At 39.7% G+C, this 23,686-nt stretch overlaps 1 protein-coding gene across 40 annotated transcripts in view; it reads right to left on the bottom strand.

Annotated features, from left to right (window-relative positions):
• ABI3BP (ABI family member 3 binding protein) overlaps positions 1–22,426 on the bottom strand; it is a 232,874-nt gene extending 210,448 nt beyond the window's left edge. For 30 of the 40 annotated variants that reach the window (XM_087861659.1, XM_087861660.1, XM_087861662.1 and 27 more), the window contains exon 1: positions 22,244–22,426. In XM_087861659.1, coding sequence (XP_087717785.1) covers positions 22,244–22,322 — 79 coding nt within the window. In that variant the 5' untranslated portion in view covers positions 22,323–22,426. The remainder of the gene's footprint in view (positions 1–22,243) is intronic. The other 10 variants (XM_087861685.1, XM_087861681.1, XM_087861682.1 and 7 more) reach the window with 3 other exon arrangements.
• Positions 22,427–23,686: the final 1,260 nt, after the last annotated feature.

Below are 23,686 nucleotides of genomic sequence, written 5' to 3'. Positions count from 1 at the left end.
TGACCAACAGCTTCTGTAGATGTTTAAGTCTATGTCATAAAAAATGCGAAGAGTACTCTTAATCATACCCATTCTCCGATAGTGCTTAGGCTACAGAAGGCAATTAATACGTATCTGTTGAATGAATTCTTACTGATTTGAAGCAGAAATTGGGCTTCTTATTCCATAACAATGCTCAGTGGCAAAAATCAGAAGCATCAATTTGGCTTTGACATGTGTTGGTCTTTGTTTCTGTCAAAAGTGACATGTCCAGTTGGACATGTGGGGAAGTAATTATAGCTCCTTCCAAAGTGAACCCATCAAAAAATATGACCAAACACAAGAAGCCTGACTCAGGCATCCACTTGCAGAGTAGAGTCACATTTAGAGATATACGGACCCAGATTGGGATTTCGGGTCTTAACATTGCCTCTCTCAAATGTTTAAAAGAACCTAAGAACTTGGAGTCCAGCAACTTTTATTAAATTTACTTGTTCTCACTCACTTAGAGTGCCCAGACTTTCACGTGACTAGACCTCACTCATCTGTGCCTTCCAGGTGCTCCTACATGGCCCCTCTTGCCTCCCTCTCCTCAGGGCTGAGGGCTCCTGAGCTCTTAGCTTGTTATCCTGCCCTCCTAGAGCAGTGCCTTTCAGGAGTTTGTGCTGAAACCTTTTTTCTGTACCTGTAGCATTGCTCTCCCTCTGTAGGGAATGGGGGAGGTGGATGAATACAAGTGGACAAAGGAGATTGGGAGGGCTGTGAAGTCCGTCCTGTTAGTAAGTAATTCTCCATTTCCAGACCCAAACAAAATGACTGGGAGATGGCCCATCACAGGTGCTCATGTCACATGCTCCAGGCCAAGAGTTTTCCTTTTGAATCCTAACGTAAAAAGTGAGTTACTCCAAGGAGTTCATCAAACAAAGAGACATTAAATCTGCTTTTTTGGTAATTGTAACTGCTTCAAGAAATTTTGGTGGTTGCTGATACCATTTTGTGGGTTAAATATACAGCCTTCTCCCAACATGCCTGGCAAGTCCCCTGCAAACATTGTCCTACAGTCAGGACTTTCTACAGTGAAGGTATTACTTGGTACCTTTTCCAAGGCACATTGAACGTGTAAACAGAATAGGTTGCTTATCTAACACGATTTGAGAGACGTAAGGAGGGCTCTCATGCTTTAACAAATTCTTCCCCTCAAATCCTTCTTGGTGGAAATCTTCCCATTAGAGAAGATAGATTCTCTTGAACTAAAGCTTCATTCACACAAGCATCTTTAGATAAAAGCCAAATGTTTCAGAGAACTAAGACATTTAGCTGTTACCAGCCATTAAGACCTTATTATGAATGAGAATATGAGAGTATTTTCAAAGAGTAGGCTAGCAGTAGGGGCAGTGACTAGAGAAATTTTTACAGATGAGATAGTCTGGAGGGGAAAGCATTGCAAAGAGAAGGCAAGTGTGGAGTGGGGCAATAGAAGTCTTTAGGTATCGAGTTCCGAAGAGGAGAACACCAAGAATGTGGGTGGGTCCCAGACATGTTGATGCCTACCGCCCATTCTGGATTCCCTAACCCAGTTTTTAAAACTGCTTTACATAGGATTTTAACACACAATAAAAATGGAAATAACTGACAAGTACAGCGCTTGATATATAGAAGTTTAACAGACGTTAATGGAAGTTGAATTTCATTCATCTGCTTATCAACGTGTTTGTCTTCTTCCCGACAAAACCACAGGTTTTTTAAAAAATGAGTGGATCAAGAACAAGGTCATTAAAAATAGATTTTTAAAATGGAAATTAAAACAGAAAAGAGGTGTGAGGGTTCTTGCCAATCAAATCAGCTAGCACTTTGTCAGCGAAGGAATCATAGAAATGTGGGCTGAGAAGGGTGTGCCTTCCAAAAAAAGGTAGAAAGGAGGGCAACTGGGAATGGAATGTCATTCCCTTAAGCACCAGATTCCCACAAACACATTTCTGCAAGCCTGTAATTTCACCTCAATAGCTCAGTGCATCCATGTAGTTAGAGTTTCCTTGATTTGACAGAGCCAGCACTGCCATTAAAACAACATCTGTATTACATTTTAGAAAATGAAACTCACACCATAGAAATTAAAGTAAGCAACATCAAATTTTTGTGTGAAAAAAATCTATGTGTACTGAAGGGAATCCACAAATGAACGGCAAATACGTATAAAACACCTTTGAGATGTGAAAACGACTCTCTGGACCAAGAAGACAAATGAGGGATGACCACTTAGTTTTAAAAGGATCCCACAAGGCAGCTGCAAATGTGCACAAAAGCCATCAGGTTCCAACAAGCCCTCACCCACCTTCAAGAAATCAAACAATGGAGTTATTCTTTAGCCAGTCAAGGCTCTTCAGCACGATGTTATCTTCATATGTTAATGCATATTTTTAAGTTCATTAGGTGCTATGGTTTCCTAATCTGTTTACAGTGTTTGAGGCCCAGTGAGATACTTCAGTATTAAGATTTCCTCTTTTTCCTTATAAATGCTAGATTTTTTAGGCCTCGACTGGAGAAAACACTCATGCTCAACCATAGTTACAGCATCGCCATGACCATTCACTGAAACAATATACATGATCCACGCTGTGGAATAGGAGTAGAGAATATAGTCAATCAGCCTTTATTATTAGCACACTCTGTGAATTTTCCCTACTCACTAAAATTTATTTGCAACCCCAAAATAAATACCTACAGCAATTTTGTGGTCATTTGTGGACATGCAGAGAGTAGTAAAAATTTTGAGCTTCCTGATGTGCATATTTCCAGCTGCGGCTGAACAGGGCAGTAGTCTGCCTCCTTGTTTCCGCTCTCAGACCATAAACAAGCGTCCTTTACGCTGTTTAGTGCTATGTTTTTTCCATGTTTGTGCTTTTTATTGCTGATTTCACTGTTGAAAATGGCCCCCAGGTAGAGTGTTGAAGGGCTGTCCTGTGGCCTTACAGAGTATAAAATATGTGTATCAGATAAGTTCTGTTTGGGCATGAGCTACAGTGCCGTGGGCTTGAGTTCAATGCTAATGAATCAACAACATATATTAAATTAGCTGTCTTTAAATAGAAACATATGAAAAACAAGGTTATATATTGATTGGCTGACAAAAATGTGATCAGAGACTCTCAGGAACCTAACCTTGCATTTCCCCTAAAAGGAATAGCTCAATGTTTGCTAATAAAGTGTTTGTAGCAACTTCATAGAACATAACTACTGTGAGTAATGAGAATCAACTGTATTGTGGTCCGTGGTTTATGGCGAGAAAAATAAGATCCAGACAGACTAAATGATTTCATTCAATGTTACCCATCCAGTTAGAAGCAGGGTAAAGACTAAAATTGAGGTGGATTATTTCCAAGTCCGATGATCATTTTTCTGCCTAATATCCCCTTTCTCCAATCACACCTAGTTATGGATACAGAGAAGGCTTTCCTTTACACATTACATGGGATGCCTAGATTTGCTCAGCATTCTCTTGTCCACAGCACTCTCTTTCAAAGTGTGTCTTTTAAAATATGAAAGGGGCCCCTGAATGGCTCAGTTGGTTAAGCATCTGACTCTTGTCTTCTGCTCAGGTCATGATCTCAGGGTCATGAGATCAAGCCCTGTGTTGGGCTCTATGCTCAGTGCAGAGTCTACTTGAAATTCTTTTCCCCTCTTTCTCCCCGCCCCCCTGCCTCTCTCTCTTCTCACAAATGAATAAATACATACAGTCTTTAAATAAAATATGAAAAACAGCTGAAATTGAATTTTGAAGCTGAAAGGGGCAAAGACTACATGACAGCTCAACTTAAGTGGTGTAATTTTAATGTTTGAGTTATGATGATTCATGAATAGAAGATACAGGGAGGGAAGGAGATAAGATTAGATGTCATTGAATGTTTCCTCTGTGCCAGGCAAATATAGCCAATTCCCATATTTTACCTTATCTAATAAGAAATCTGTGGATTCAGCAAATTTATTTACCTATTATCTTTTAGAAAAGATGGTGGTTTCTAAGAAAACTGATCTCATTTTTTTCCCCAAGAAAAATGCCTAACAGTATGAACAAGTCTCTAAGGAGCAGAGGTAAAAATTCAAAACTTATCTGACTCTGCTATTAGAACAGCTAAAATTAAAGAAGAAAAAAAAATGGTAATACCAAGCTATAGCAAGGATATGGAACAACTGAAATCTTCATAGTTTGCTATGAAAAGTGTATAGCTACATTGAAAACAGTTTGGCATTTCTCATAAAGTTAAGCATATACTGAATATCTGACAAAGCAATCCTACTCCTAGATATTTACCCAAGAGAAATGAAAGTATATGTTCACACAAAGACTGTAAGCAAATGTTTATAGCTGTTTTATTCATAATTGCCCCAAACTAGAAACAACCCAGAAGCCCATCAATTGGTGAGTAAACAAATAGTGGTACAGCCATATAATGGAATCCTACTCAACCAATAAAAAGAACTACTAACACCTCAGCAATGTGGATGTATCACGAAAGCACTGTGCTAAGTGAAAAAATCCAGACAAAAAGTCTACATAATATATGCTTCTCTTATAGGACATTCTGAAAGGGCAAAACTGTGGAGACAGAATCAGATCAGTGGTTGTCCAAAGCTGGGAGTAGGGAGAAGAGACTGACTATGAAGGAGCACGATGGAATTTTCTGGGGTGATAAAAATGTTTTATATCTTGACTGAAGTTGACAAAATACCAAAGTTTATCAGATTGGATGAAACAAGGGTAGAGAAATAGGAAATAGAGACATCTTTCATAGTGTGTTTAAATTTTGAAGGAAAGAGGAAAGTTGCCTATCCTCTAGATTAAGCTGTAACTACAAAAGAATATTTTCTTTTTTAAAAAAAGATTTTATTTATTTATTTAAGAGAGAGAGAATGCGAGTGTGTGTGAGCAGGGGGAGGGAGAGGGAGAAAGAGAATCCCAAGCAGACTCTGCACCGAGTGCAGAGCCCAACACGGGGCTTGATCCCAGGACCCTGAAAACCTGCCCAAGACGCTATTTGAGATTCTCTTTCTCTAAGATACAATAGGCAAGTTGTTTGCAGACAGTCTAGGCAAACTATTTCTTTGCTTTGATCAGAAGTTAGTTACTTTTAATATAGTTACCTGAAGATTACTTAGTCAACAGTACAGAGAATTTCTTAAAGAATATGGTTATAATCACGTTATGTTAGAAAAAGAGCAAGATACTGAGAAAGAAAAAATATTTACATTTGAATGAGATAAAAGCCTTTAATCATTGGAAGTTAATCCCCTCTTTTGTTATACTGTAATAAAACAGTAAAGCAAGATGACAAACAGAACCTAAAAGCAATACATAAGTCCAAGGAGCAAAGTCACTTAGGACTGAGCGCCACTGCTGCCTTGGAGGATGAAGGGTCCTTCATTTCCAAGGACAGACTGGGATAAGGATTCTAAAACAGTTGATCTCTAGTCACAGTTGTGACTCTTCTAGTGGCACGCTGCCTATTTGGAGGATGGTTTCAGATTTGACTCAATTTCTTGGCCTTCCCTGACTTTTTTCTTTGCCACAGCATCCCTCACAAGTAGAGCCTGCTTCAAAAGCCTGAATGTTTTGCTTAATTAGGTGTGTTCATCAACTGTGGATAAAGGAGTGGTAGGATATGAGCTGTTTTTACTGATAAAACAGCCCTTCCTTGGCAACTGTGATAAGACGCTCGGGGAAGGTCAAGTCCATGGTGCCTTGAACCTGCATGAAAGCAAGAGACCACATGGAGCCTTGTGATTCTTTGAATGATGATGCACATTAGTAAAAGAGACTTGGGATCTAGACTGGAATTTGGTCTGGGAAAGAAGATGTAAGCAGGAAGACTCCTTATCCCTTGTGACCTGTATCATCCAAGAAACCTAGATATTGACCGGCCAAGGAATAGGCCAAGTGGATGGAAAGTCCTTACCCAGTTTTATGTTTTGTTACTTTCTTCGTTAATAAGGTCTTAGCAACTGATGGTAAGTGTCTGATTTTTCTTCATAATCATTTTATAAACAATGGTATTTTTGAAGGGAGCAAATGAGTTCAGCTTAAAGCACTAATCACATTCATTAATGTAGCACACTAGAGGTAAGATATAACTAGAATATTTATTACATTGTAGTGTCCTGTTTAGTTCATCTATCTCTTTTTCTAGGATATAAACTCCACAGGAACGGTAACCATTATTCTCTTTATATCTTTATTCCTCCTAACGTTAGTCGGGTGCTTATAAAATGTTTTTCTATGAGAGACAAGAAATTTCACAAATGCCTACCTCAGAGATATAATTAATGAAGAATGCTATGGCATAAACTTTAGCATGAGGTCAAAGCCAAGGCCAAAGGCTAACGAGATAAGAGCCTGGCCTGATCCAAGTTTGTCCCAGGAGGCCCATTTGTTCCTCAGGGGAATTCAGGGATGTCAGTCAGCTACAGGGTGGATCTTGATCTGGTTCTCTTTAAGCTCTCCTGGGCACAGGTCGACTTTCCTAAATGATAGCATGTCCAATAGAGACTCACCCTTAGCCTTGGGCCAGTCCTGAAATGGCCTCTGGAATGGAAGTCAAGGCCATCAATTAAGTCCTCAGAAGACATGGTCTTTAAACTGCTCTAAACTATCAAACATTTTCTGTGATTACTTTAGAAGGATATTTGTTCACGTATTGTTTCCACTCACTCTTTGGTCAACATTTATGCTCAGGTTTTTGTAATGGATCCAAAAATTATCCTCCAGAATTTATTTCCACTTATCTTTTGCCTATCAAAGCTATATGCCAATAAATAAATTTACCTGTATTTTTTATTCTATTTTTACTCCACTGAAATCATCCTTTAAATTACAGTAAAAAAGCACCCTCTGTATTAATTATCTGTTGTTACATTATAAATTAACCCAAAGCTTAGAGACTTAAGCAACAATAAGCATTTATTATGCACACAGTTGCTATGGATCAGGAAGGAACTTGGGAACAGGTTGGCTAAGATAGTTACAATTCAGAATCTCTATGAGACGCAATCAAGATATTGACCAGAACTGCAGTCATCTGAAGGCTTGACTGGGGTTGGAGGATGCACTTTGAAAATGGTGCATTCATATGGCTAGCAAATTAATGCTGGCTTTGAGGAGGAAGAAGTCTCAGCTTCTCACCATGCGGACCTCTCCACAAGACTTCTCCAGATTGAGTGATCCAAGATCAAGAGCAAGGTATGAACTGCAATGTTTTTTATTACGTAGCCTCAGAAGTCACATGTCTTCATTTCACTTCCTCTGTATGCTAATGGAACACAACCAGCCATGCTTCAGTGTGCAAGGGGACTCTGCAAAGGCTGAATACCAGACAAGGAGGACCATTGAGGGTCATTTGAATACTATATATACTTCCACATTTAAATTTTTTGCACCACAACAAAACCAACAACATGAAACAAACTGTTCACATCTTAGTTGTGGTTTGAGATTTTCATGAACCATCTCAAAGCCCTTTCTTCGTGTTCTATGCACATAGTGGTAATCCTTCTAGCCACTTACTTGATACATCCTAATTCTAACTTAGTAAAAGGCATCTATTTAGACATATGGCTCTTAACTTTTATTGGCTTCTGCACATCTTTGAGAATCTCAATACCTCAGGGGTAATACCCTCCAAAACGTACATACAAGTACACTACTTTACATACAACTTCAAGAGCTTTACGGACTCGCAGAGCTAAGACAAGAAATTCTAACCTACACAGTGTTTTCAGCTGGCCGCCAAATACAAATGTCATAGCTAATGCTCATTAATAGGCTTATGTCCAGTATTTGCCGAGGGACTAGCTAACAGTCTATGTAAGTAAAAATAACAAAGAACTTTTATGCAAAGGATCAAATTCATCCTCAATTTCACAATTGTTATTTTTCTTGATTGACCTGGTAAAGTAAATTGTTTATACTATAGTAGGATTTCTTGAGTTTGGGTTACACTTAACAGATGCATCAGGCTAATATTAAGCATCAACTTTAACATATATATACACAAGGGAATGACTCTCACTAATATCTCATAATGTCACCAAAAACCTTGCAGCCCCAGTTTTAAACATTACTCACTACCAAACAAGGTTACATTAATGGCGAATGCTGCTCAGAGCTCCAGCCAGGTATGGAAAAAGGTAGTTTCTAGGTATAAAGGCAGACAGAAATTCATCACAAGAACTAGTGGTGAACTTACCATCTCAAGCTTAATTTTTTTTCTGCAGACATGTATCCTATACTGAACAATGGAAACTATGGGTTTTCCAAGTTTATAGAGCTATAATAAGCTAGATAGGCTCCTCTTAACCACTTTCTTCGAATTAGTGTCTCAGTACTTGGTGCTGATTATATAAAAAGATCAGCATTATTTCTCTATACACAATTAATCTCACCAGAATCAGCAGTGATAGCTGCCAAACACGCAGATCCGATATGAGTGTAGTAAGGGGTAGGAGGCATGGAAGGCGGGCGATGGGGAAGGTAGGGCTCTGCATACTTAACAGATTCACTAAGTCAGTGGTTTGCAAAACTGTGGTCCCAGGGCCAGCAGCACCAGCAGCACCTGGAAGCTTGTGAGAAATGCAGATTCTCTGGGCCACCTCATCTCCGATCTACTGAGTCAGAAACTCTGGGGATGGTGTCCAGCTCTCTGAGGTTTAATAAGCCCTCTTGATGATTCTGCTACTCTCTCAAGCTTGAAGACCACTGCTCTTAGTGATTCCTTGCTCCTCAATACAGTCTGAGACTTATTATCTCTAGGTTTGTTAAACAGCTGTGGCTCAATAAAACAAAATTCATAGGTTTATTTTCCTTTCCCATCTTCCACAACCAAAGCTTGTGGATGGATGTAGGACGCAAGTACCATAAAGGAAGAAGAGTAGGTGGGAGAGAGACTTTAGTTTCAAAGCAGATAAATGGAGGTAACTGTTCCTCCCCTGAAAGAAAGAAAGAAAGAAAGAAAGAAAGAAAGAAAGAAAGAAAGAAAGAAAGAAAGAAAGAAAGAAAGAAAGAAAAGAGAGAAAGAAAGAGAAAGAAAAGAAAGAAACAAAATAAGAAAAGTGCCTAGAAAGAAATATCCCTAAAAAGATCTTGACATTGCTAATGCTTATCCTTTAATGCCTTTTAAATTATTTGATAATATAATTTACAGGAAGTTTATTTAGTGTTAATGCCTGTGGTCCCTTTGTGGCCTATGAACCTCTGGCCATGAAAAGGAATGTTTGAAATGGATGTTTCTGGGATACCACAAAAACCTTACAGATGACATGTGAGCATGGGTTATGATGACTTTGGAAAACACTACAGTAAATACTTGTTGTCTTAATTTTCTGACATAAGTGAAAACAGATGCTTGGAATAAATGGCCAATTAAGAACAAGTGTTATATAATGCAATTCAGCTGACAAATTTAGGGGATTATAAAATTAAATTGTGTTCTTTGTAAAGAGCTGAGAAAGGCACCTGAAAGTATTTGAAAAAGCATGACACATTGGTGAAAAATTGTGAAAGTGAGATTTCTTGCCAAGAGTATGTGGAGAAGGAATTTTGACTAACAAGGAGTGTGAAGTACTGTTACTTCCTTAAGTGACTTAAGGATATTTTTAATTAGTCTTTCTGGAGATTGAGTTGTAGTATCAATATTTAAAATTTGAGTTACTGTTTTCCAAAACAGGATAATAAAAATAATCACTTGTTCCAGTGAAAGACTGTTTATAAAGATTTTTCAACTAGATTGTTCCACATAAGAGCAAAACCCTAAACCACATAATACCAGTAGGTTCATCAGTCAAAAATCAGTGGTGCACCACACCAACTTTAACTCATTTCTAGCTCTTTCATCTATTTCATATTTATTGGTTTTTGGTTAGCATCTCAAGGAGAACCAGAGCAATAATGCAGCATGGCACACACGTGTGTAAGCACCCACACCTGGATCTGGAAATCTATTTTTTCACTAGTCATTATTACTGTAGGTCATTGTTGAAAAGGTCTAGAAGCCAATAGAATATATAAAGTTTCTGTGGTGGAGATACTGGAGTTCTTCCAGCACAAGGGTTAGAACTTGAAAAAGACATGAAAGCAGAAAAGAGGAGGCTGGAAAGAGAGAAAGATTTGGAAGGCATCTGTGAGTATAGCAAAGCAAAGGGGGAGCCGGAGAAACAGAGATCAAAGAGGGAGACTGGCACATTGAAATGGTATTAAATGCCTGCAACTGTGATCCAGTTGCCAATTTGAAGATCACATGTTATGGGGACATTTGAGACAGAAACTCGGTTTCAAGGAAATGTTGGCTACCAGTGAAATGAAGAGAAACATGGCGTTTGAGCTTAAGATCTAATTCAATGAGCCCCTGGAAAACTGCAAAGTTCTCAGCAAGTTCTTCAAAACATCAAACCCCAACAACTACAATGGAACAAAAATCAAGGAATAAATAGAAAAGTGAACTTACAAAATATCACTGTGGTATCTGGCTTTTATCTTGCATATATTGTTGCCATAATTCAAGAGATGTAATAACTTAGGCCATCTTCAAAAACATTTAAGAATGAACTGTGGTGTTAATATACAGTTATGGTTTGTCCAATCTGATAGGCACAGAGCTTATCAGATGAATGTAAATTTGTGCTTTTTGCAAGAAGCTTGCCGATGCCAGGATGAAGGAGTGGGAAGCCATATTTTCAGTCAAGTGGAACATTTAGCATGACACAGAAACACTCACTGTTCCCTCGAAAAAATTATGAAGTGTGCATTGTTTTCCAAAGAGATGATTCCTGCTATATCTGAACAGATAAAGAGTCAGCTGTGAGGTGAAAATGAGGGTCCAAGTGGCCTGCAGAACAGGCTGGGGATGGAAGCCAGGAGAATGTTCTGAGGATTCCTTTGGCATTGACAGAGGGAGAAAGCGGAAAGGAGGGAAGTAGGAGGAAAAGGAAGAGAGAAGGAGGGTGAAAGGAAAGGAAGATTAGGAACAAAAAGAGAGGGCGGGGAAAAAAGTCCCATTGGGTGGCTCATCCGACCAGCGCAGTCCCTGAGAGTCGGCTAGACAGAGCGTCGCACGCAGCCAGGGGACGTTCAAGCCACGCAGAACCGCATCCCAGGGATATGTGGGGATAAAACTGACCAACGACCACAACTCGTGCTCCCAGATCTTTCAGGATAAAAGGTAAAATTTCCAAACCCCTGCAGAGCACTGGACAAAGGAACAGGAGCAGATGCTGATGGCAAGAATTATGCTTAAAAAATCCACATGCTTCAGGAATCCGTGGGTCTTCTCCTCAGGCCCCGAGTCACTGTGCGGCTGACCCACGACGGGCCCGGTTCAGGCAGCTCTGCCAACCAGCCGCGGAGCACTCTGGTAGCTCCACGTCCTTTCAGGAACGGTCCAGGGGAGTCTTCCTCTAGCTGCCTCGGCAGGGGGAGGATTTTCAAAAACGCATCTGGTCTTCACACCTCCTCTCTCTCTCCTTTTTTTTTTTTTTTTTTTTGGGGGGGGGGAGAGAGAGATAGTGTGAGAGAGCACGAGCGGGGTGAGCAGGAGCGGAGTGAGCAGCAGGCAGGCGGGGAGCCCCATACAGGCCTTGATCCCAGGACCCTCAGATCATGACCAGAGCCAAAGGCAGACGCTTAACAGACTGAGCCGCCCAGGTGCCCCTTCACAGCCCCTCTTACTTAGGGAAAGAAAAAGAAAAGGAAAAAGAGAAAGAGAAAGAGAAAGAGAAAGGAAAAGGAAAAGGAAAAGGAAAAGGAAAAGGAAAAAGAAAAGGAAAGGAGGAAGAAAGAAAGAGAAAGAAGAAAGAAAGAAAAGAAAAAGAAAGAAAATTAAAAATAAATAAAACAAAACAAAACAAAAACCAACCAGTTAAAGTCATCGTACTATTATTTATTAGTGGAAGCTAGAAAGAGAACTGTTGTTTTTATTATACCCTTTTCTCAGGGAAGCAGCTCTGATTTCAGCGAGGTCAGGTCACTTGCCCAGACTCGCATTTACTCCTGCACCTCGCCCACTAGCCCCTGTTGCTATTTTCCAATACTTGCCATTTCAATTCACGATGAAACTCCAGATTAAACCTCCACGGAAGAACATGGCCAGCCTCATTTTCCTTCTAATTCTGGTAAAAATAGGAGTAATTAGGGAATTCTTCTGTGACAACAGGATCATTGGGGTGTTTGAAGAGGATGAGCCAGCAGGGGGGAAAGAGGGGCTGTCCTTCAGATCATCTGATACCTTGTCCTACCCTTACCACTTAGAGAGCTTTTCACTCCGTCTGGGAAAGTGAAAGGAAAAGAAAATTCTGTCCCGTATCCCCTGCTGGCATATCTGTGACAGGACTGAATCCCAGCGTTCTCTGCCCGCCTGACATTGGCAGCTGCCCCAAACTCCTCCTCCAACGACAGCATCTGCCGCTCTCCGGAGAGGAAGGCCTGCGAGGGCTCGCAGGCACACGGGTGCACCGCGGACTCCCAGCAGGGTCTTGGAAAACCGGAATGTTTTCTTATCAGTTAACAGAATGGAAGAATCAAAGAATGGCAGTTAAGGAGAAAGGAAATCTGCGACTCTATTTGGGATCTTGTCCGAAGCAAAATATCCGAGCTTTGTTAGCGAGGGTTTATTCTCCACTCAGAGAGGAGAGACCTTTGGTTTTATTAGAAATTCAGTAGAATACATGTCAAATATTATAAACCAACCTAGGTGCCCACAAAGTATCCTTAACATAAAACAGAAGATAAGCTGGAATGTATTCGGTAAACATGCACAATTAAAGGAACCATTTCCAAAGGTGATTCATAAAACTTGGACCTTCTAATAGGGAAATTCACTGTACACTTGCTTAACTCCTGTATTTTGCATTAACTAGGATCATGGAGTGCTTTCTTTGTTTTTCTTAATATATTACATTAATTCATTTTTTCATATATGTATAATGGAATAGCATACTCTTACAAATTTTTGCTAAATAAGGATAAAGAATTAAGACACAGTTTCATCTAAAAGAAAAAAAATACTTTTCTGTGGCCAAATAGTTTTGTTTTTTGTTTTTTTTTTAAAGATTGTATTTATTTATTTGAGAGAGAGAGGGAGAGCACGAGCAGGGTGAGGGGCAGAGAGAGGAGCAGCTCTTTGCTGAGCAGGGAGCCCGATGCGGGACTTGATACCGGAACTCCAGGAACTTGACCTGAACTGAAGGCAGATGCTTAACTGACTGAGCCACCCAGGTGCCCCTGTGGCCAAATAGTTTTAATATAACTTTCTCAAACTCCTTGAAGGCAGGAAATGTCTTACTCATCTTTGTAATCCTAATATTGATTTTTTTTAAATGCTAACTGAATAACAGAATGAATAAACTTAAGTCCAGTCCTGAAAAACACAATCAACCATAGTTTCTCAGATCTAGTTTCTGAGATTTTATAAAAGTAGAGATTAGCACTTATTTTCTAATGCCAAAAACAAATGTTAATCTCAGTTTTAAACATTTCCTTATTCTATGTAGTCTGAGAAGGGAGTCTCAAAAAATTTCCAAATAAGGCTTTAAAATTGTAGAACAAAGCAGCAAAAAAATAAAAATCATCTTTGAATTGATGTTAAAACTGAAATAGCAAAATGCTTTACTTCTAACTTTTAAATTTTACTCAGTGCTCATCCAGAAAGATTTATCAATCACTTACACATATGAACTTTCAAAACCATAGATTGGTGGTTCTCAACTCTGTTCATATTGGAACCACCTGAGGAATTTCTAAAACTCTCCCACCCCGGGCCAATCAAATCATAACTGAGTACGGAAGCACAACAACACTGATACTTTTGACAACTTTCAGTTACTCTAATGTGCAGTGAGGGTTACAACTATCAGGATAGATGTTATCGTATTCGTACTCAGAGCTAAACTTACTTTTTTTTAAAATTATTTTGAGAGAGAGAGAGAGAGCACGAGCCACGAGAGGAGCAGAGGGAGAGCAGCAGCGGGAGAGAATCTCAAGCAGACTCCATGCTGAGTGCAGAGCTGGACATGGGGCTCGATCTCACAACCCTGAGATCATGATGGGAGCTGAAATCAAGCGTTAGCCCGCTTAACTGACTGAGCCACCCTGGTGCCCCAAGAGCTAAACTCACTTTAAAAGAAAACATTGAATTGTTATATCATCAGAGAAGCTTGAACTGGACCTCAACTTTATCTAAAACTAATTTCTAATCTGACCAGCAGGTGCTTGGAGCAGGTGGGCTTTGGTTTTCTAATGTATTGACTTTAGTTGTATAGTCTGTGACTGGAGAACAGTAATGAACCGTCTATGAAGGTGTCACATCTTCTACCTTCTTTTCAGAATCCCACAAGGAGGAACATTAGCTGACTTCATAGCTTGCTATACCAAGAGAGCCTAAAAACCTCAGGCTACTTTTAAGGTTCCCAAATTTCTATCCAAATCACTGGGAATACAAGTCAGGGTTTTGTTAGATCAGGGAAACCTACAGAACACCCTAAAATTCTCACCATGCAAGGTTCTTGGTGGGGACCCCAAGCTAACATGAGTGGCAGAGTGAGCCCTGATTCAGTCTTCCTGTCCATATAACTTCAACAACATAGACCGAGACCATGAACTTTACCCTTCTTACCATGTACCTCCTGAGCCTTTGGGGTAATCCCAACGCAAGAAGAGACCGTGGGCTAGAGTAAAATACACACACAGGATACTTTGGTATTAAACATTCTGCAAGGTTCTAGATATCATGTTAAGAATATATCCTGTGTACAACCTAAATTTTGTTTTGATTCCTAGAGCATATGGAAGAATTGTTTTATTAACAACAAAAAGAATCTGAAAGAAGTTCCTTCGTTTCCTCCAGTTGTCTCCATCACATCCACTAATACAAGTATACTTTCTTCCTCCAAACACAAATTTAATTTGACCTTATAACAACTCCTCCATTTACCAGAGAATCCACCCACTGGCTGTTTCAGAAGCATATTTTATGGAAACTGTGTCATCAACTCAATAGGGGCTACTTTCTTAATATTTATATATTTTGTTAAAGAAAATTTTTGCCTTGTCTTACGTTTTCTCTTTCTGCTTGAGAGATGGTGGCATCCAAGTCTTACAATGAAAAGCAGAGCTTCCATTTGGGGAGAATTTACTTTGCATATCTTTCTACATGGGACTGACCACATTTGATGTGCCACAGAGGAAATCAGCAGAGGAATCTAGGCATTGACTGGACTCTTGCATACAGAAAATTGTGTCCTCAATATTTACATTAAGTCTTTGTGCTTATCATATTTATCTCTATTCTCAGCAATTTCCTAGAATTGACCCTAACCATGTAGGGAGACAAACTGGCTGTGAGCCTAATGGGCATCTGCCACTGAAGGCTGAATTCTATGGGGAGAGAATGGGTGCTAATGCTCAAACCGTTATATTCTCTGGAGTTACATTTCCTCTATTCATAGTTGCACTATAACACTTACTAGTTACATGACCCCAACAGCCATTGACCATTTTGTGGTGGGTAGTTTCTAAGATAACCCCCAATAATCCCTGTTTCCTGGTAGTCATTCTCTTGTGTAATCACCTTATATGACAGGAAATGAGTTGCTTCTAACCAATGGAAAAGGTGATAGGCTTTCCCTTCCATGATTAGGCTACATAAGATTATAATTTTCTTCTTGCCTGCAGATTCATCTGGGCTTGTACACTTTGATGAAGTAAGCAGCCATAATAGAAAGGCCCATGTGGCAAAGACCTGATGTGACCTCTGGTCAATAGCCAGTGTTCCTCAAGAAACTGAATTTTACCAACAACCACAAGAAGTTCCAACTCTCTGTTCAGCCTTCTTGTGAGGCCCCAGCCCTGGCCAACTCTCTGTTCAGCCTGTGAAAGACATCCAAGGAGAGGCCCCAGCTAAGCCAGACTCAGTCTCCTCACAGCAACTGTGAGACAATAAATGTGGCTTGTTTCCAGCTGATGCATTCGTGTTAATTTGTTATGCATCAGTAGATACCTAACAAACTTTTTAGCCTTAGTTTCTCATCTGTAGAATGGAAGAAATACTAACATATCTTTAATAGACATGAGGATAAAAAGATAATTTATCTAAACACTTAGCGTTAAACACCATGCCTGCTATAGAGTAATATGGTTATCATCTTTGTATTTATTAAGCAGTTTTTTAAAAAAATATTTATTTGAGAGAGAGTGCATGAGTGGGGGGAGGCACAAAGGAAGAGACGAGAAGCAGACTCCCTGATGAGTGCTGAGCCTGATGTAGGACTCGATCGCAGGACCTTGAGATCATTACCTGAGCTGAAATCAAGAATCGGATACTTTACTAACTGAGCCACCCTGGTGCCCCTGTTATCATATTCTTTAAATGTGATTTTAACAGAATGTATGTATTGAAACCATTGTTTTTCTATTTTTAGCATGTTCTTTCTTTAGCTGATACTATTTATTTTTACATTTTTATTTTACTATTCTAATACCTCTCACTCTAGATTATCCTATTTATATTTTAATTTTGTATTTATTCTTAGATCACTTTAAGTTCATATATTTCAACATTCTTTTTTTTATACCGACTTTTATAATGACAATCAGGAAACAATAAAAGGAAAACCTTTGAGGATGGTGACCCAGGGAGAAAGGTGAGTCACATCTCCTGAATGACCCTCTCTTTATTAAACACCTTACTTTTGTCTCAAACTTTCTGTCAACTCACAGTAACATACAAAAACATTTTAGCTGTCTTTTCTGTGATTCGGTATAGACAAATTCTTCTATTCTCAATTGTTCCCCTGTGCCCCGTTAACTTAAAAGAGGGAAAGAGGCTAAAATTCCTTACTGTTCATTGTCTCATAGTCTGATTTAGCAGTCTACAAAACTAAACTAAACCTGTGAATGTATCATTCACACAGGGGAGCTTTATTTTTAAACCTTGAGTTCTAAACATGATAGTCTCAGCATAAAAACAAATTATATTTAATCAATTTTTACATTCCTAATATAAGTTGCTTTTATAGCAAGGGCTGGATCTATTCAGTTTTACCTAGAAGATGCTTAATAAACACGGCTCGAATAGACAAACAAATCAATAAAACTGCCAAGAAACTTTGGAGCTGTCAAAGATGCTAAAATAATTTTCCCATGGTTTTCAAACTTTTTTGTTTCCTTTTAGCAGGGGGCCATTTTTTTCTATTGTACTCTTCTACAGTGAAAGTACATAAATACGTACCACTTATTAAAAGCAGAGTCCCACCCACTCCAGGCTTCTTTTGCACTCCGCACTATTTCCCCCCCAACATCCCTGCCCTAAGATTAAAAGAGATCCTCTCCAGCCCCTCACAAGTATCAGCTACCTTTGGGGAAATGGACTGGGCCATTGGAGTGACACATGAAATTTTGTCAAAGGGAGATTGGGAGGTATCCATGGAGAGTGAGAACCAGACCCCAGGTTAGTGTCTGGGGAAGTTTACAGAGCAAGACATTAGGAGTCCTCCTCTCCAAAGACAAGCTTCTATTCCCTCCTTGTCATCAATCTTGGGGAGTCAGGCAGACAGAGACAGGGAAGACACAGTTGCATCCTGTGTGGACTTCCCAGTCCTGGCTTCTTCTCTGAGTACTTCAACCCCGGCTGCGCACAGGCACCTGGGGGGTGCCCGGGGTCTGGCCATGCAGCCACCTTCGTTGGGAAGGCCCCTCACCTCTCAGCCATCCTCCTACTTGCCCCAACTTATATGTGTCTTCCACGGCTCTACTTAAGTACTTACCCTCTCCTAATTCTTGATCCCTCCAGGCTGGATTGGGTCCTTTTGGCTGTTCTTAAATCTCTTTGAGCTTTACCCAAATTGAAGGATAATCTCACTCCATTGTCATTGTTCCTTTACATCCCTATCTCCTCCATTAACTGGTCAGCTCCTTGAAGACAGGTACCAAGCTGTGTCTTCCTAGCCTCAGTGCTCTGCATATACATGGAATATAATTTGTTACCTGAATACATTAGCATATCTTCACATAAAGCAGGGAACTGATATGACACAGAAATTAAGGGTATAGTCTTTTGCTGCTTGCTGACTGTACGACTTTGGGCAAATCACTTAAACACTCTGGACACTATTTTATGCTCTGTAAAATAAGAAAAGTGAAATACCTGCTTAACAGGGAGCTTTGTGAATTTAGATTTTCCACATTAAAGATATTTGGCCCTAAATTACCACAGGCAATCTGAGCTCAAAAAATGTTAATAAGAGTTATTAATATCTATGGAGTTATTGTTATTGTTACCATCTGCCCCTGTTTTTTGTCTTTGGAATCCGTGATTTCTACCCTGTCAGGTAAGAAGCTGAGGCAAAGAGCCAGCTGCCTCTTCGCTCTGCCACATGCCAAAAGTCACGCCCAAGAGCCTTATGCCTTCAGGCTATCTCATTACACTTGTATCTTGGATGTTCCTCTGTGATTTTCCTCACACGTACCTCAGGACTGATAGCGTTAGCGGGAAATAGTAGCCTTCGCCTTCTGGCTGATGACAATCTTCTGCACACAGGAGTTTCTGCAGAGAGGTATGTCAAGCCCCTCATGTCCCACTATAAGCTTTTGTTGGCTCCCTTCACTACGTATTGTTCTCTGTGGTTTTTATCTTAGCCTGGTATGCGATGGGGAAGAAAAGTTCTGCGGTGCCAAGAATAAAGATTCCAAGACGTAGCTGGAGCACAGGGGCTTTCAAAAGTGTAAAACAATGTGGTGATTCTTCTCAGGGCCTGTATGTTATGGCTTAATTCTCTTCCTGAAAAACAAGTTCAAGGGGATCTCTCCAGGAAGCTCTGTGAGGCCTTACCAATCCCCGGGGAAAGCTGATCTTGAGGCAAAGGTACAGCTTTCCATAGAGAAGAGCAATGTTTGGTCTTGACAATCAAACACTGGTTGATGATGGTCAGGCGAGAGCCCAGGAGAGGTCTTCCCTCACTGTCTGTAGAGCAACACTGAAGGCCTTTGCCCCACCTTTCTGCCAAGAACATGATGCCAAAATGTATTGCCCTTCCAGAGACCTGTCAGTCTGGACACAAGATCACTAATTATAGTGTATATTTTTATATATTGATCCATTTTTCTATGCCCAATTAATATTATAGCTCATCTCATTTAATTCTAAAACACAATGAGATAGTTATCATTATTCCCCTTTTACAGATGAGAAAAATGAGGCTTGGAAAAGGTAAATGATTTGCCAAAACGCATACTCATTAAGTGGTAGAGAGGAGAAGAGATCCATTAGTAATAGTCTCTAACTTTATTCTAAGCTTTTGAAAAGTAAGAAAGACTCTTCCAATGTCTTATTTTCTATAACAAAGAATATGGCTAGGTATGCAAATAGACATAAGACAAGGGACAAATGATACCTTATTTAACAAATAATTTTTCTTATAAATAGCCAACTATATATATCTCAACCAAATATGACAACCAGACAGATATATAGATATAATAATTTGTGTATGTGTGTGTATAGGATATGTTCTTGGGAAAATGTGAAGATTAAGATAATGGTTATGATATTTGTAGGAAACATTGTATTCACGAGAAGGGAGCATTCACGCATGCACTGCACAATGTAACTCAAAAGGTTTGGGGTAGAGAAGACTGCTCGCCAGGCAGGAAACAGGGTGGGACGGGGATTTCTGACTTGAATCCAGTCCTGGTTCTGCCATCAATGGGGGCAAGTTACTAACCCTCCTACCTCTGGGTGTCTTCATTTGTAAAATAAACAGTTAAGCTAGGGCGGTGGCTCTCAAATATTGGCCTGTGATGACATTTCCCTTAGTTGATGGTGAAAAGAGAAAAATAAAAACAATAGACTTATTTGTATAAATTCATTTATTTTATAAATACGCTAAAATGGTTTGCGTTGATGAACAATGGGGATTTTGTTTCCTCTTTGAACATCTCACACAATTCAAGTACGTCCTCTATAATGGAACCCTGATAGTGAAAGCATATCTGTCTTTTCACCAGTTCATAAATCGAAAAGTCTGGCAACCACTCAATTAACCACTAATGTCCTGTCCAGCTTCAAAACTCTATCCTCTTCTTCAATCACAGATGATATAAAAAAAACTCGAAAGTAGGAAGGAAAAAGACGAGCAACCCTTTTTATTCCCCTCCCCTCCTTGCTCTTGTTTAGCTCAGCATTTCCCCAAATATGTTCCATGAAAGACAAGCCCCTGGCAAGATATTACAGCTATTTCACCAGGAAAAGGAGTCTTAGTCAAATGAGTTTGAGAAACAATGTGTTAAAAATGTTGGGCAGGTTTTTTTACTGCGTGTCAGACCTTGTGAAATTCTCACATCTGTTGGGACTCCCCAAAAGAAGACAAAGCACGACCACTCCTTAAATTATTGGTGGAGAACAGATGCCTGCCCAGCCCCCTTTTGAGGACAGTACACCTATTCTTGGAACACAGTTTGAGAAAGGTGACTTCGGCTAAAAGAAAGTGCCTCAGTAGCTTCCATAATAAAGAAAAGACGTAGTATCAGAGACAAGGGGACTGCCAATTATTTTACAATATAATTATTTTAATTTGACAGGGCTTTTTAACAATTACCAAAACCATGGATATTTCTTAAAATTACAAAGGAAACCTGGATGAAAATTCTTCAAATTAAAGTACAATGAACTAAAGTTTCATGGCCATTTTGGGCAACTTTTCTTTTTAACCACAACGCATAAAGGAAAACTGTGTCAAGAGATTTGTACCCAGTGATTGCAACACGATAATTAAAGCATTTGGAATTTGCAGAAGTCTGCAGTAACAAAAGTATGGCTATCATCCCTACACAGTGAATATGAGGTAAAATAAAACCGTCTGTAGGTATTGAGCCTGAGAAAACCCAACTGCTCTCAAATGATGTGTCCTTGTTAAATATTTCAGCAGGAGGAACAATTAATTCTCAGTGCTTGTGCCTCTTAACTGATTTACTTAAACACTTTCACTATGATCAAGAAACAAAATTCTTAATAGAAGAAAAAGATCTAATAGTATATATATGTATGTATGTATGTATTTCTGCATAATTATCTGATCAGAGTTAAGAAGATTTACTCAGCCCTTTTTATTGCTTTTTACATCACCAAGCAAAAAATCAACTAGCTAAACCCTCCAGCCCTCACATTCTAGATTCAAGTTTCACTTACCACACCGAGGAGAGAACAGTTTTCACTTGGGACAAGATGATTTTGGAACAAACTATGCAAAGGGAGGACCTAGGAAGGATCTTTTGGATAGTCTGACACTAACAACCTTTCTTTCTGATTCTAGACACACCAGGTTTTTGACAAGCCTGTGGCTCTGCGTTACCTCCAATATTTTCCATCATAACTGTATAGTAAGTTCAGCCTGTTTTTCATAATCCTGCCGACTACAACAGCCTGCAGCCATAAAAAGCCTTCACTGACCTGGAGTTGGCTTAGAAAGTGCCTCTGCAGAGGAACAAGAAAAACACATGCAATGTTTACGTTTAAAGACAGGACAGAGGCAAGCTCTTGTGGCGGTGCTGATAGGCGCAAAAGATTTTTAGCATCTAAATTTGGAAAGTTTAATTTTCTTTTGATGGCATTTGTAAACAAAATACCAACACTAAAATGAGAGCAATTTAGCCAGGGAAAGGGGGAGTGTCCCGTCCAGCAGATCAAATCCTCTTCCAAACTCCCCTGGAGAGAAGTGTCTACAAATTAGCACATGACCCTCTTTGGTGTGCCCTGCCCAGTGTCCCTCAACCCCCAAGTTAGCAAGTACACGTGAGGTTTACACCATCCAAAGTTTCAGAATTAGCTTCTTTTAAATCTAAAGCCAGTATTGGTTTAGTCTCTGGGAAGGGGAATAAAAACACCATACAACGCTGCTTAGAAGACTACCATACCCATCTACATACGACTCAATATACAAATACTATAGTTTGAATCTATAGCATTCAGGCTACTGTGAACATCTGTTAAACCTAAGAAGTTGGTCTTCTTTTTTGCATCAAAGAGATCCAATTGAAAAGTAAAAACCAGAGGGGGAAAAAAAGTAAAAGTTTAAGCAACTCCTTCATACACATCTAAACTTCGACTCTCCACAGAATAACTGTACCCCCCCCACCCCCGATCTGGTAAAGTAGATCGCATTTAATATCAACATTTAAAAACTAGTATCTTTTTAAAAACTATTTTTTAAAACACAAAACAGCAGAGCTACTTGCCTTTTGGCAATTTCTGTGCATTTCCCAGGGTTAGTGCAATACTCCCACAGAGAAGTAGACACCCCAAGCTGGAGAGCATGTTGCATTTGCCACCTCACACGGGGAGTGATGCTGGTGGGTGTCCCGCAACCCTGGAGCTGCATTTAACTGGAGTGTCTCCCAGTGACAGAGGCGGGCGGCTGCACTTCGCTCTGCTGTGGGCTTACTCACAGGGGGTGGAGACAAAATGACATCACACCCTTTCCCACACACACCAAAAAAAAAAAAAAGAAGAAGAAGAAGAAGAAGAAGGCACAACAGCAAAAAACATACCATCACATTTCTCTCTGCTAGTTTCTAACTGTCCCTTCTCTCTGTGGTATGAAAATTGAAATTTTGGTCACTCTGTATTTGTGAAAGAAAAAGTATTTAGGCAACTCTTAGCCATTCGATGAACTACTTTTAAAAATCCAGAAAAGGCATACCCCAAACCATTGGAACAGAATAAAACCTTATTAAGAAGGAAACTGTTTTTAATTATCTAGTAAAACAATCCAATTCTTCTTTTAAATGGGAGTAAACTCATAAAAGTATACTTTGAACCATTCTGAAGTTCCAATATCATGAGAAACTTTTAAAAGTAAGTCATTGATTCCATAGCAATTCATTATACATAACACGCATATGTATTCAAGTGTATATACACACACAGATACATACACACATATATTCTAGAGACGTGGATGTAGAAATGGAGAAATCACTATTACTAAACGATCCCAGGCTCCGGGCCAGGCTCTGGAATAGTGCCCTTACCTATATGATTGCATTTTAATCCTCAGAGTGACTAGACAGGAGACCTAGCATTATTTCCATTTTATGAGTGAGAAAAACTGAGGCTCAGAGAGGTTAAGCCTCCTGACCAGGCCAAGGTATTCGAATGGTTAATCATTTGGGTGGGCTCTGGAACAGAACTGACGGCAATTTAAACTTGGATGCTCTGTGCTTTTGAGCAAATTTCTCCATCTCTATCTCATCAACGCTGTGTAAATTCAAGGGCTTGCTCCTTGCGAGGCACTGATCTGATCAATTCACATATATTAACCCGTCCCTTCCCCAAAAAAACCTAGCAGGCAGGCATTGTCATCACCCGCATTTTCCTGACAGAGAACCGGGGCATAGAGAGGTTAAGTGAAAGGCTTGAGGTCATAGTGCCGTCAGCAACTGAGCTGGCGTTTTAATCTGGCAGTTTAACTCCAGAGCCTCCACTCTTAACTGCTAAACTTTCAATTCTAAACCAGAGATGATAGTATCAATTTCAGACATTTGCTAGCAGGAAGGACTTCTGGACAGTAACTACCATAGCACCTGGCATACAGAAAGCATTTAATAAAGGACAGTCACTGAAAACAACAATAATGACAATAACAAGGCCCTCAGTTAAGGAGAACTATGATTCTAACT

This window comes from Ursus americanus, chromosome 4 (assembly GCF_024610735.1).
Source record: "Ursus americanus isolate L20-20 chromosome 4, mUrsAme1.1.p, whole genome shotgun sequence".
Taxonomy (NCBI): Eukaryota; Metazoa; Chordata; class Mammalia; order Carnivora; family Ursidae; genus Ursus; species Ursus americanus.
This window is presented reverse-complemented; position numbering and strand designations above follow the sequence as displayed.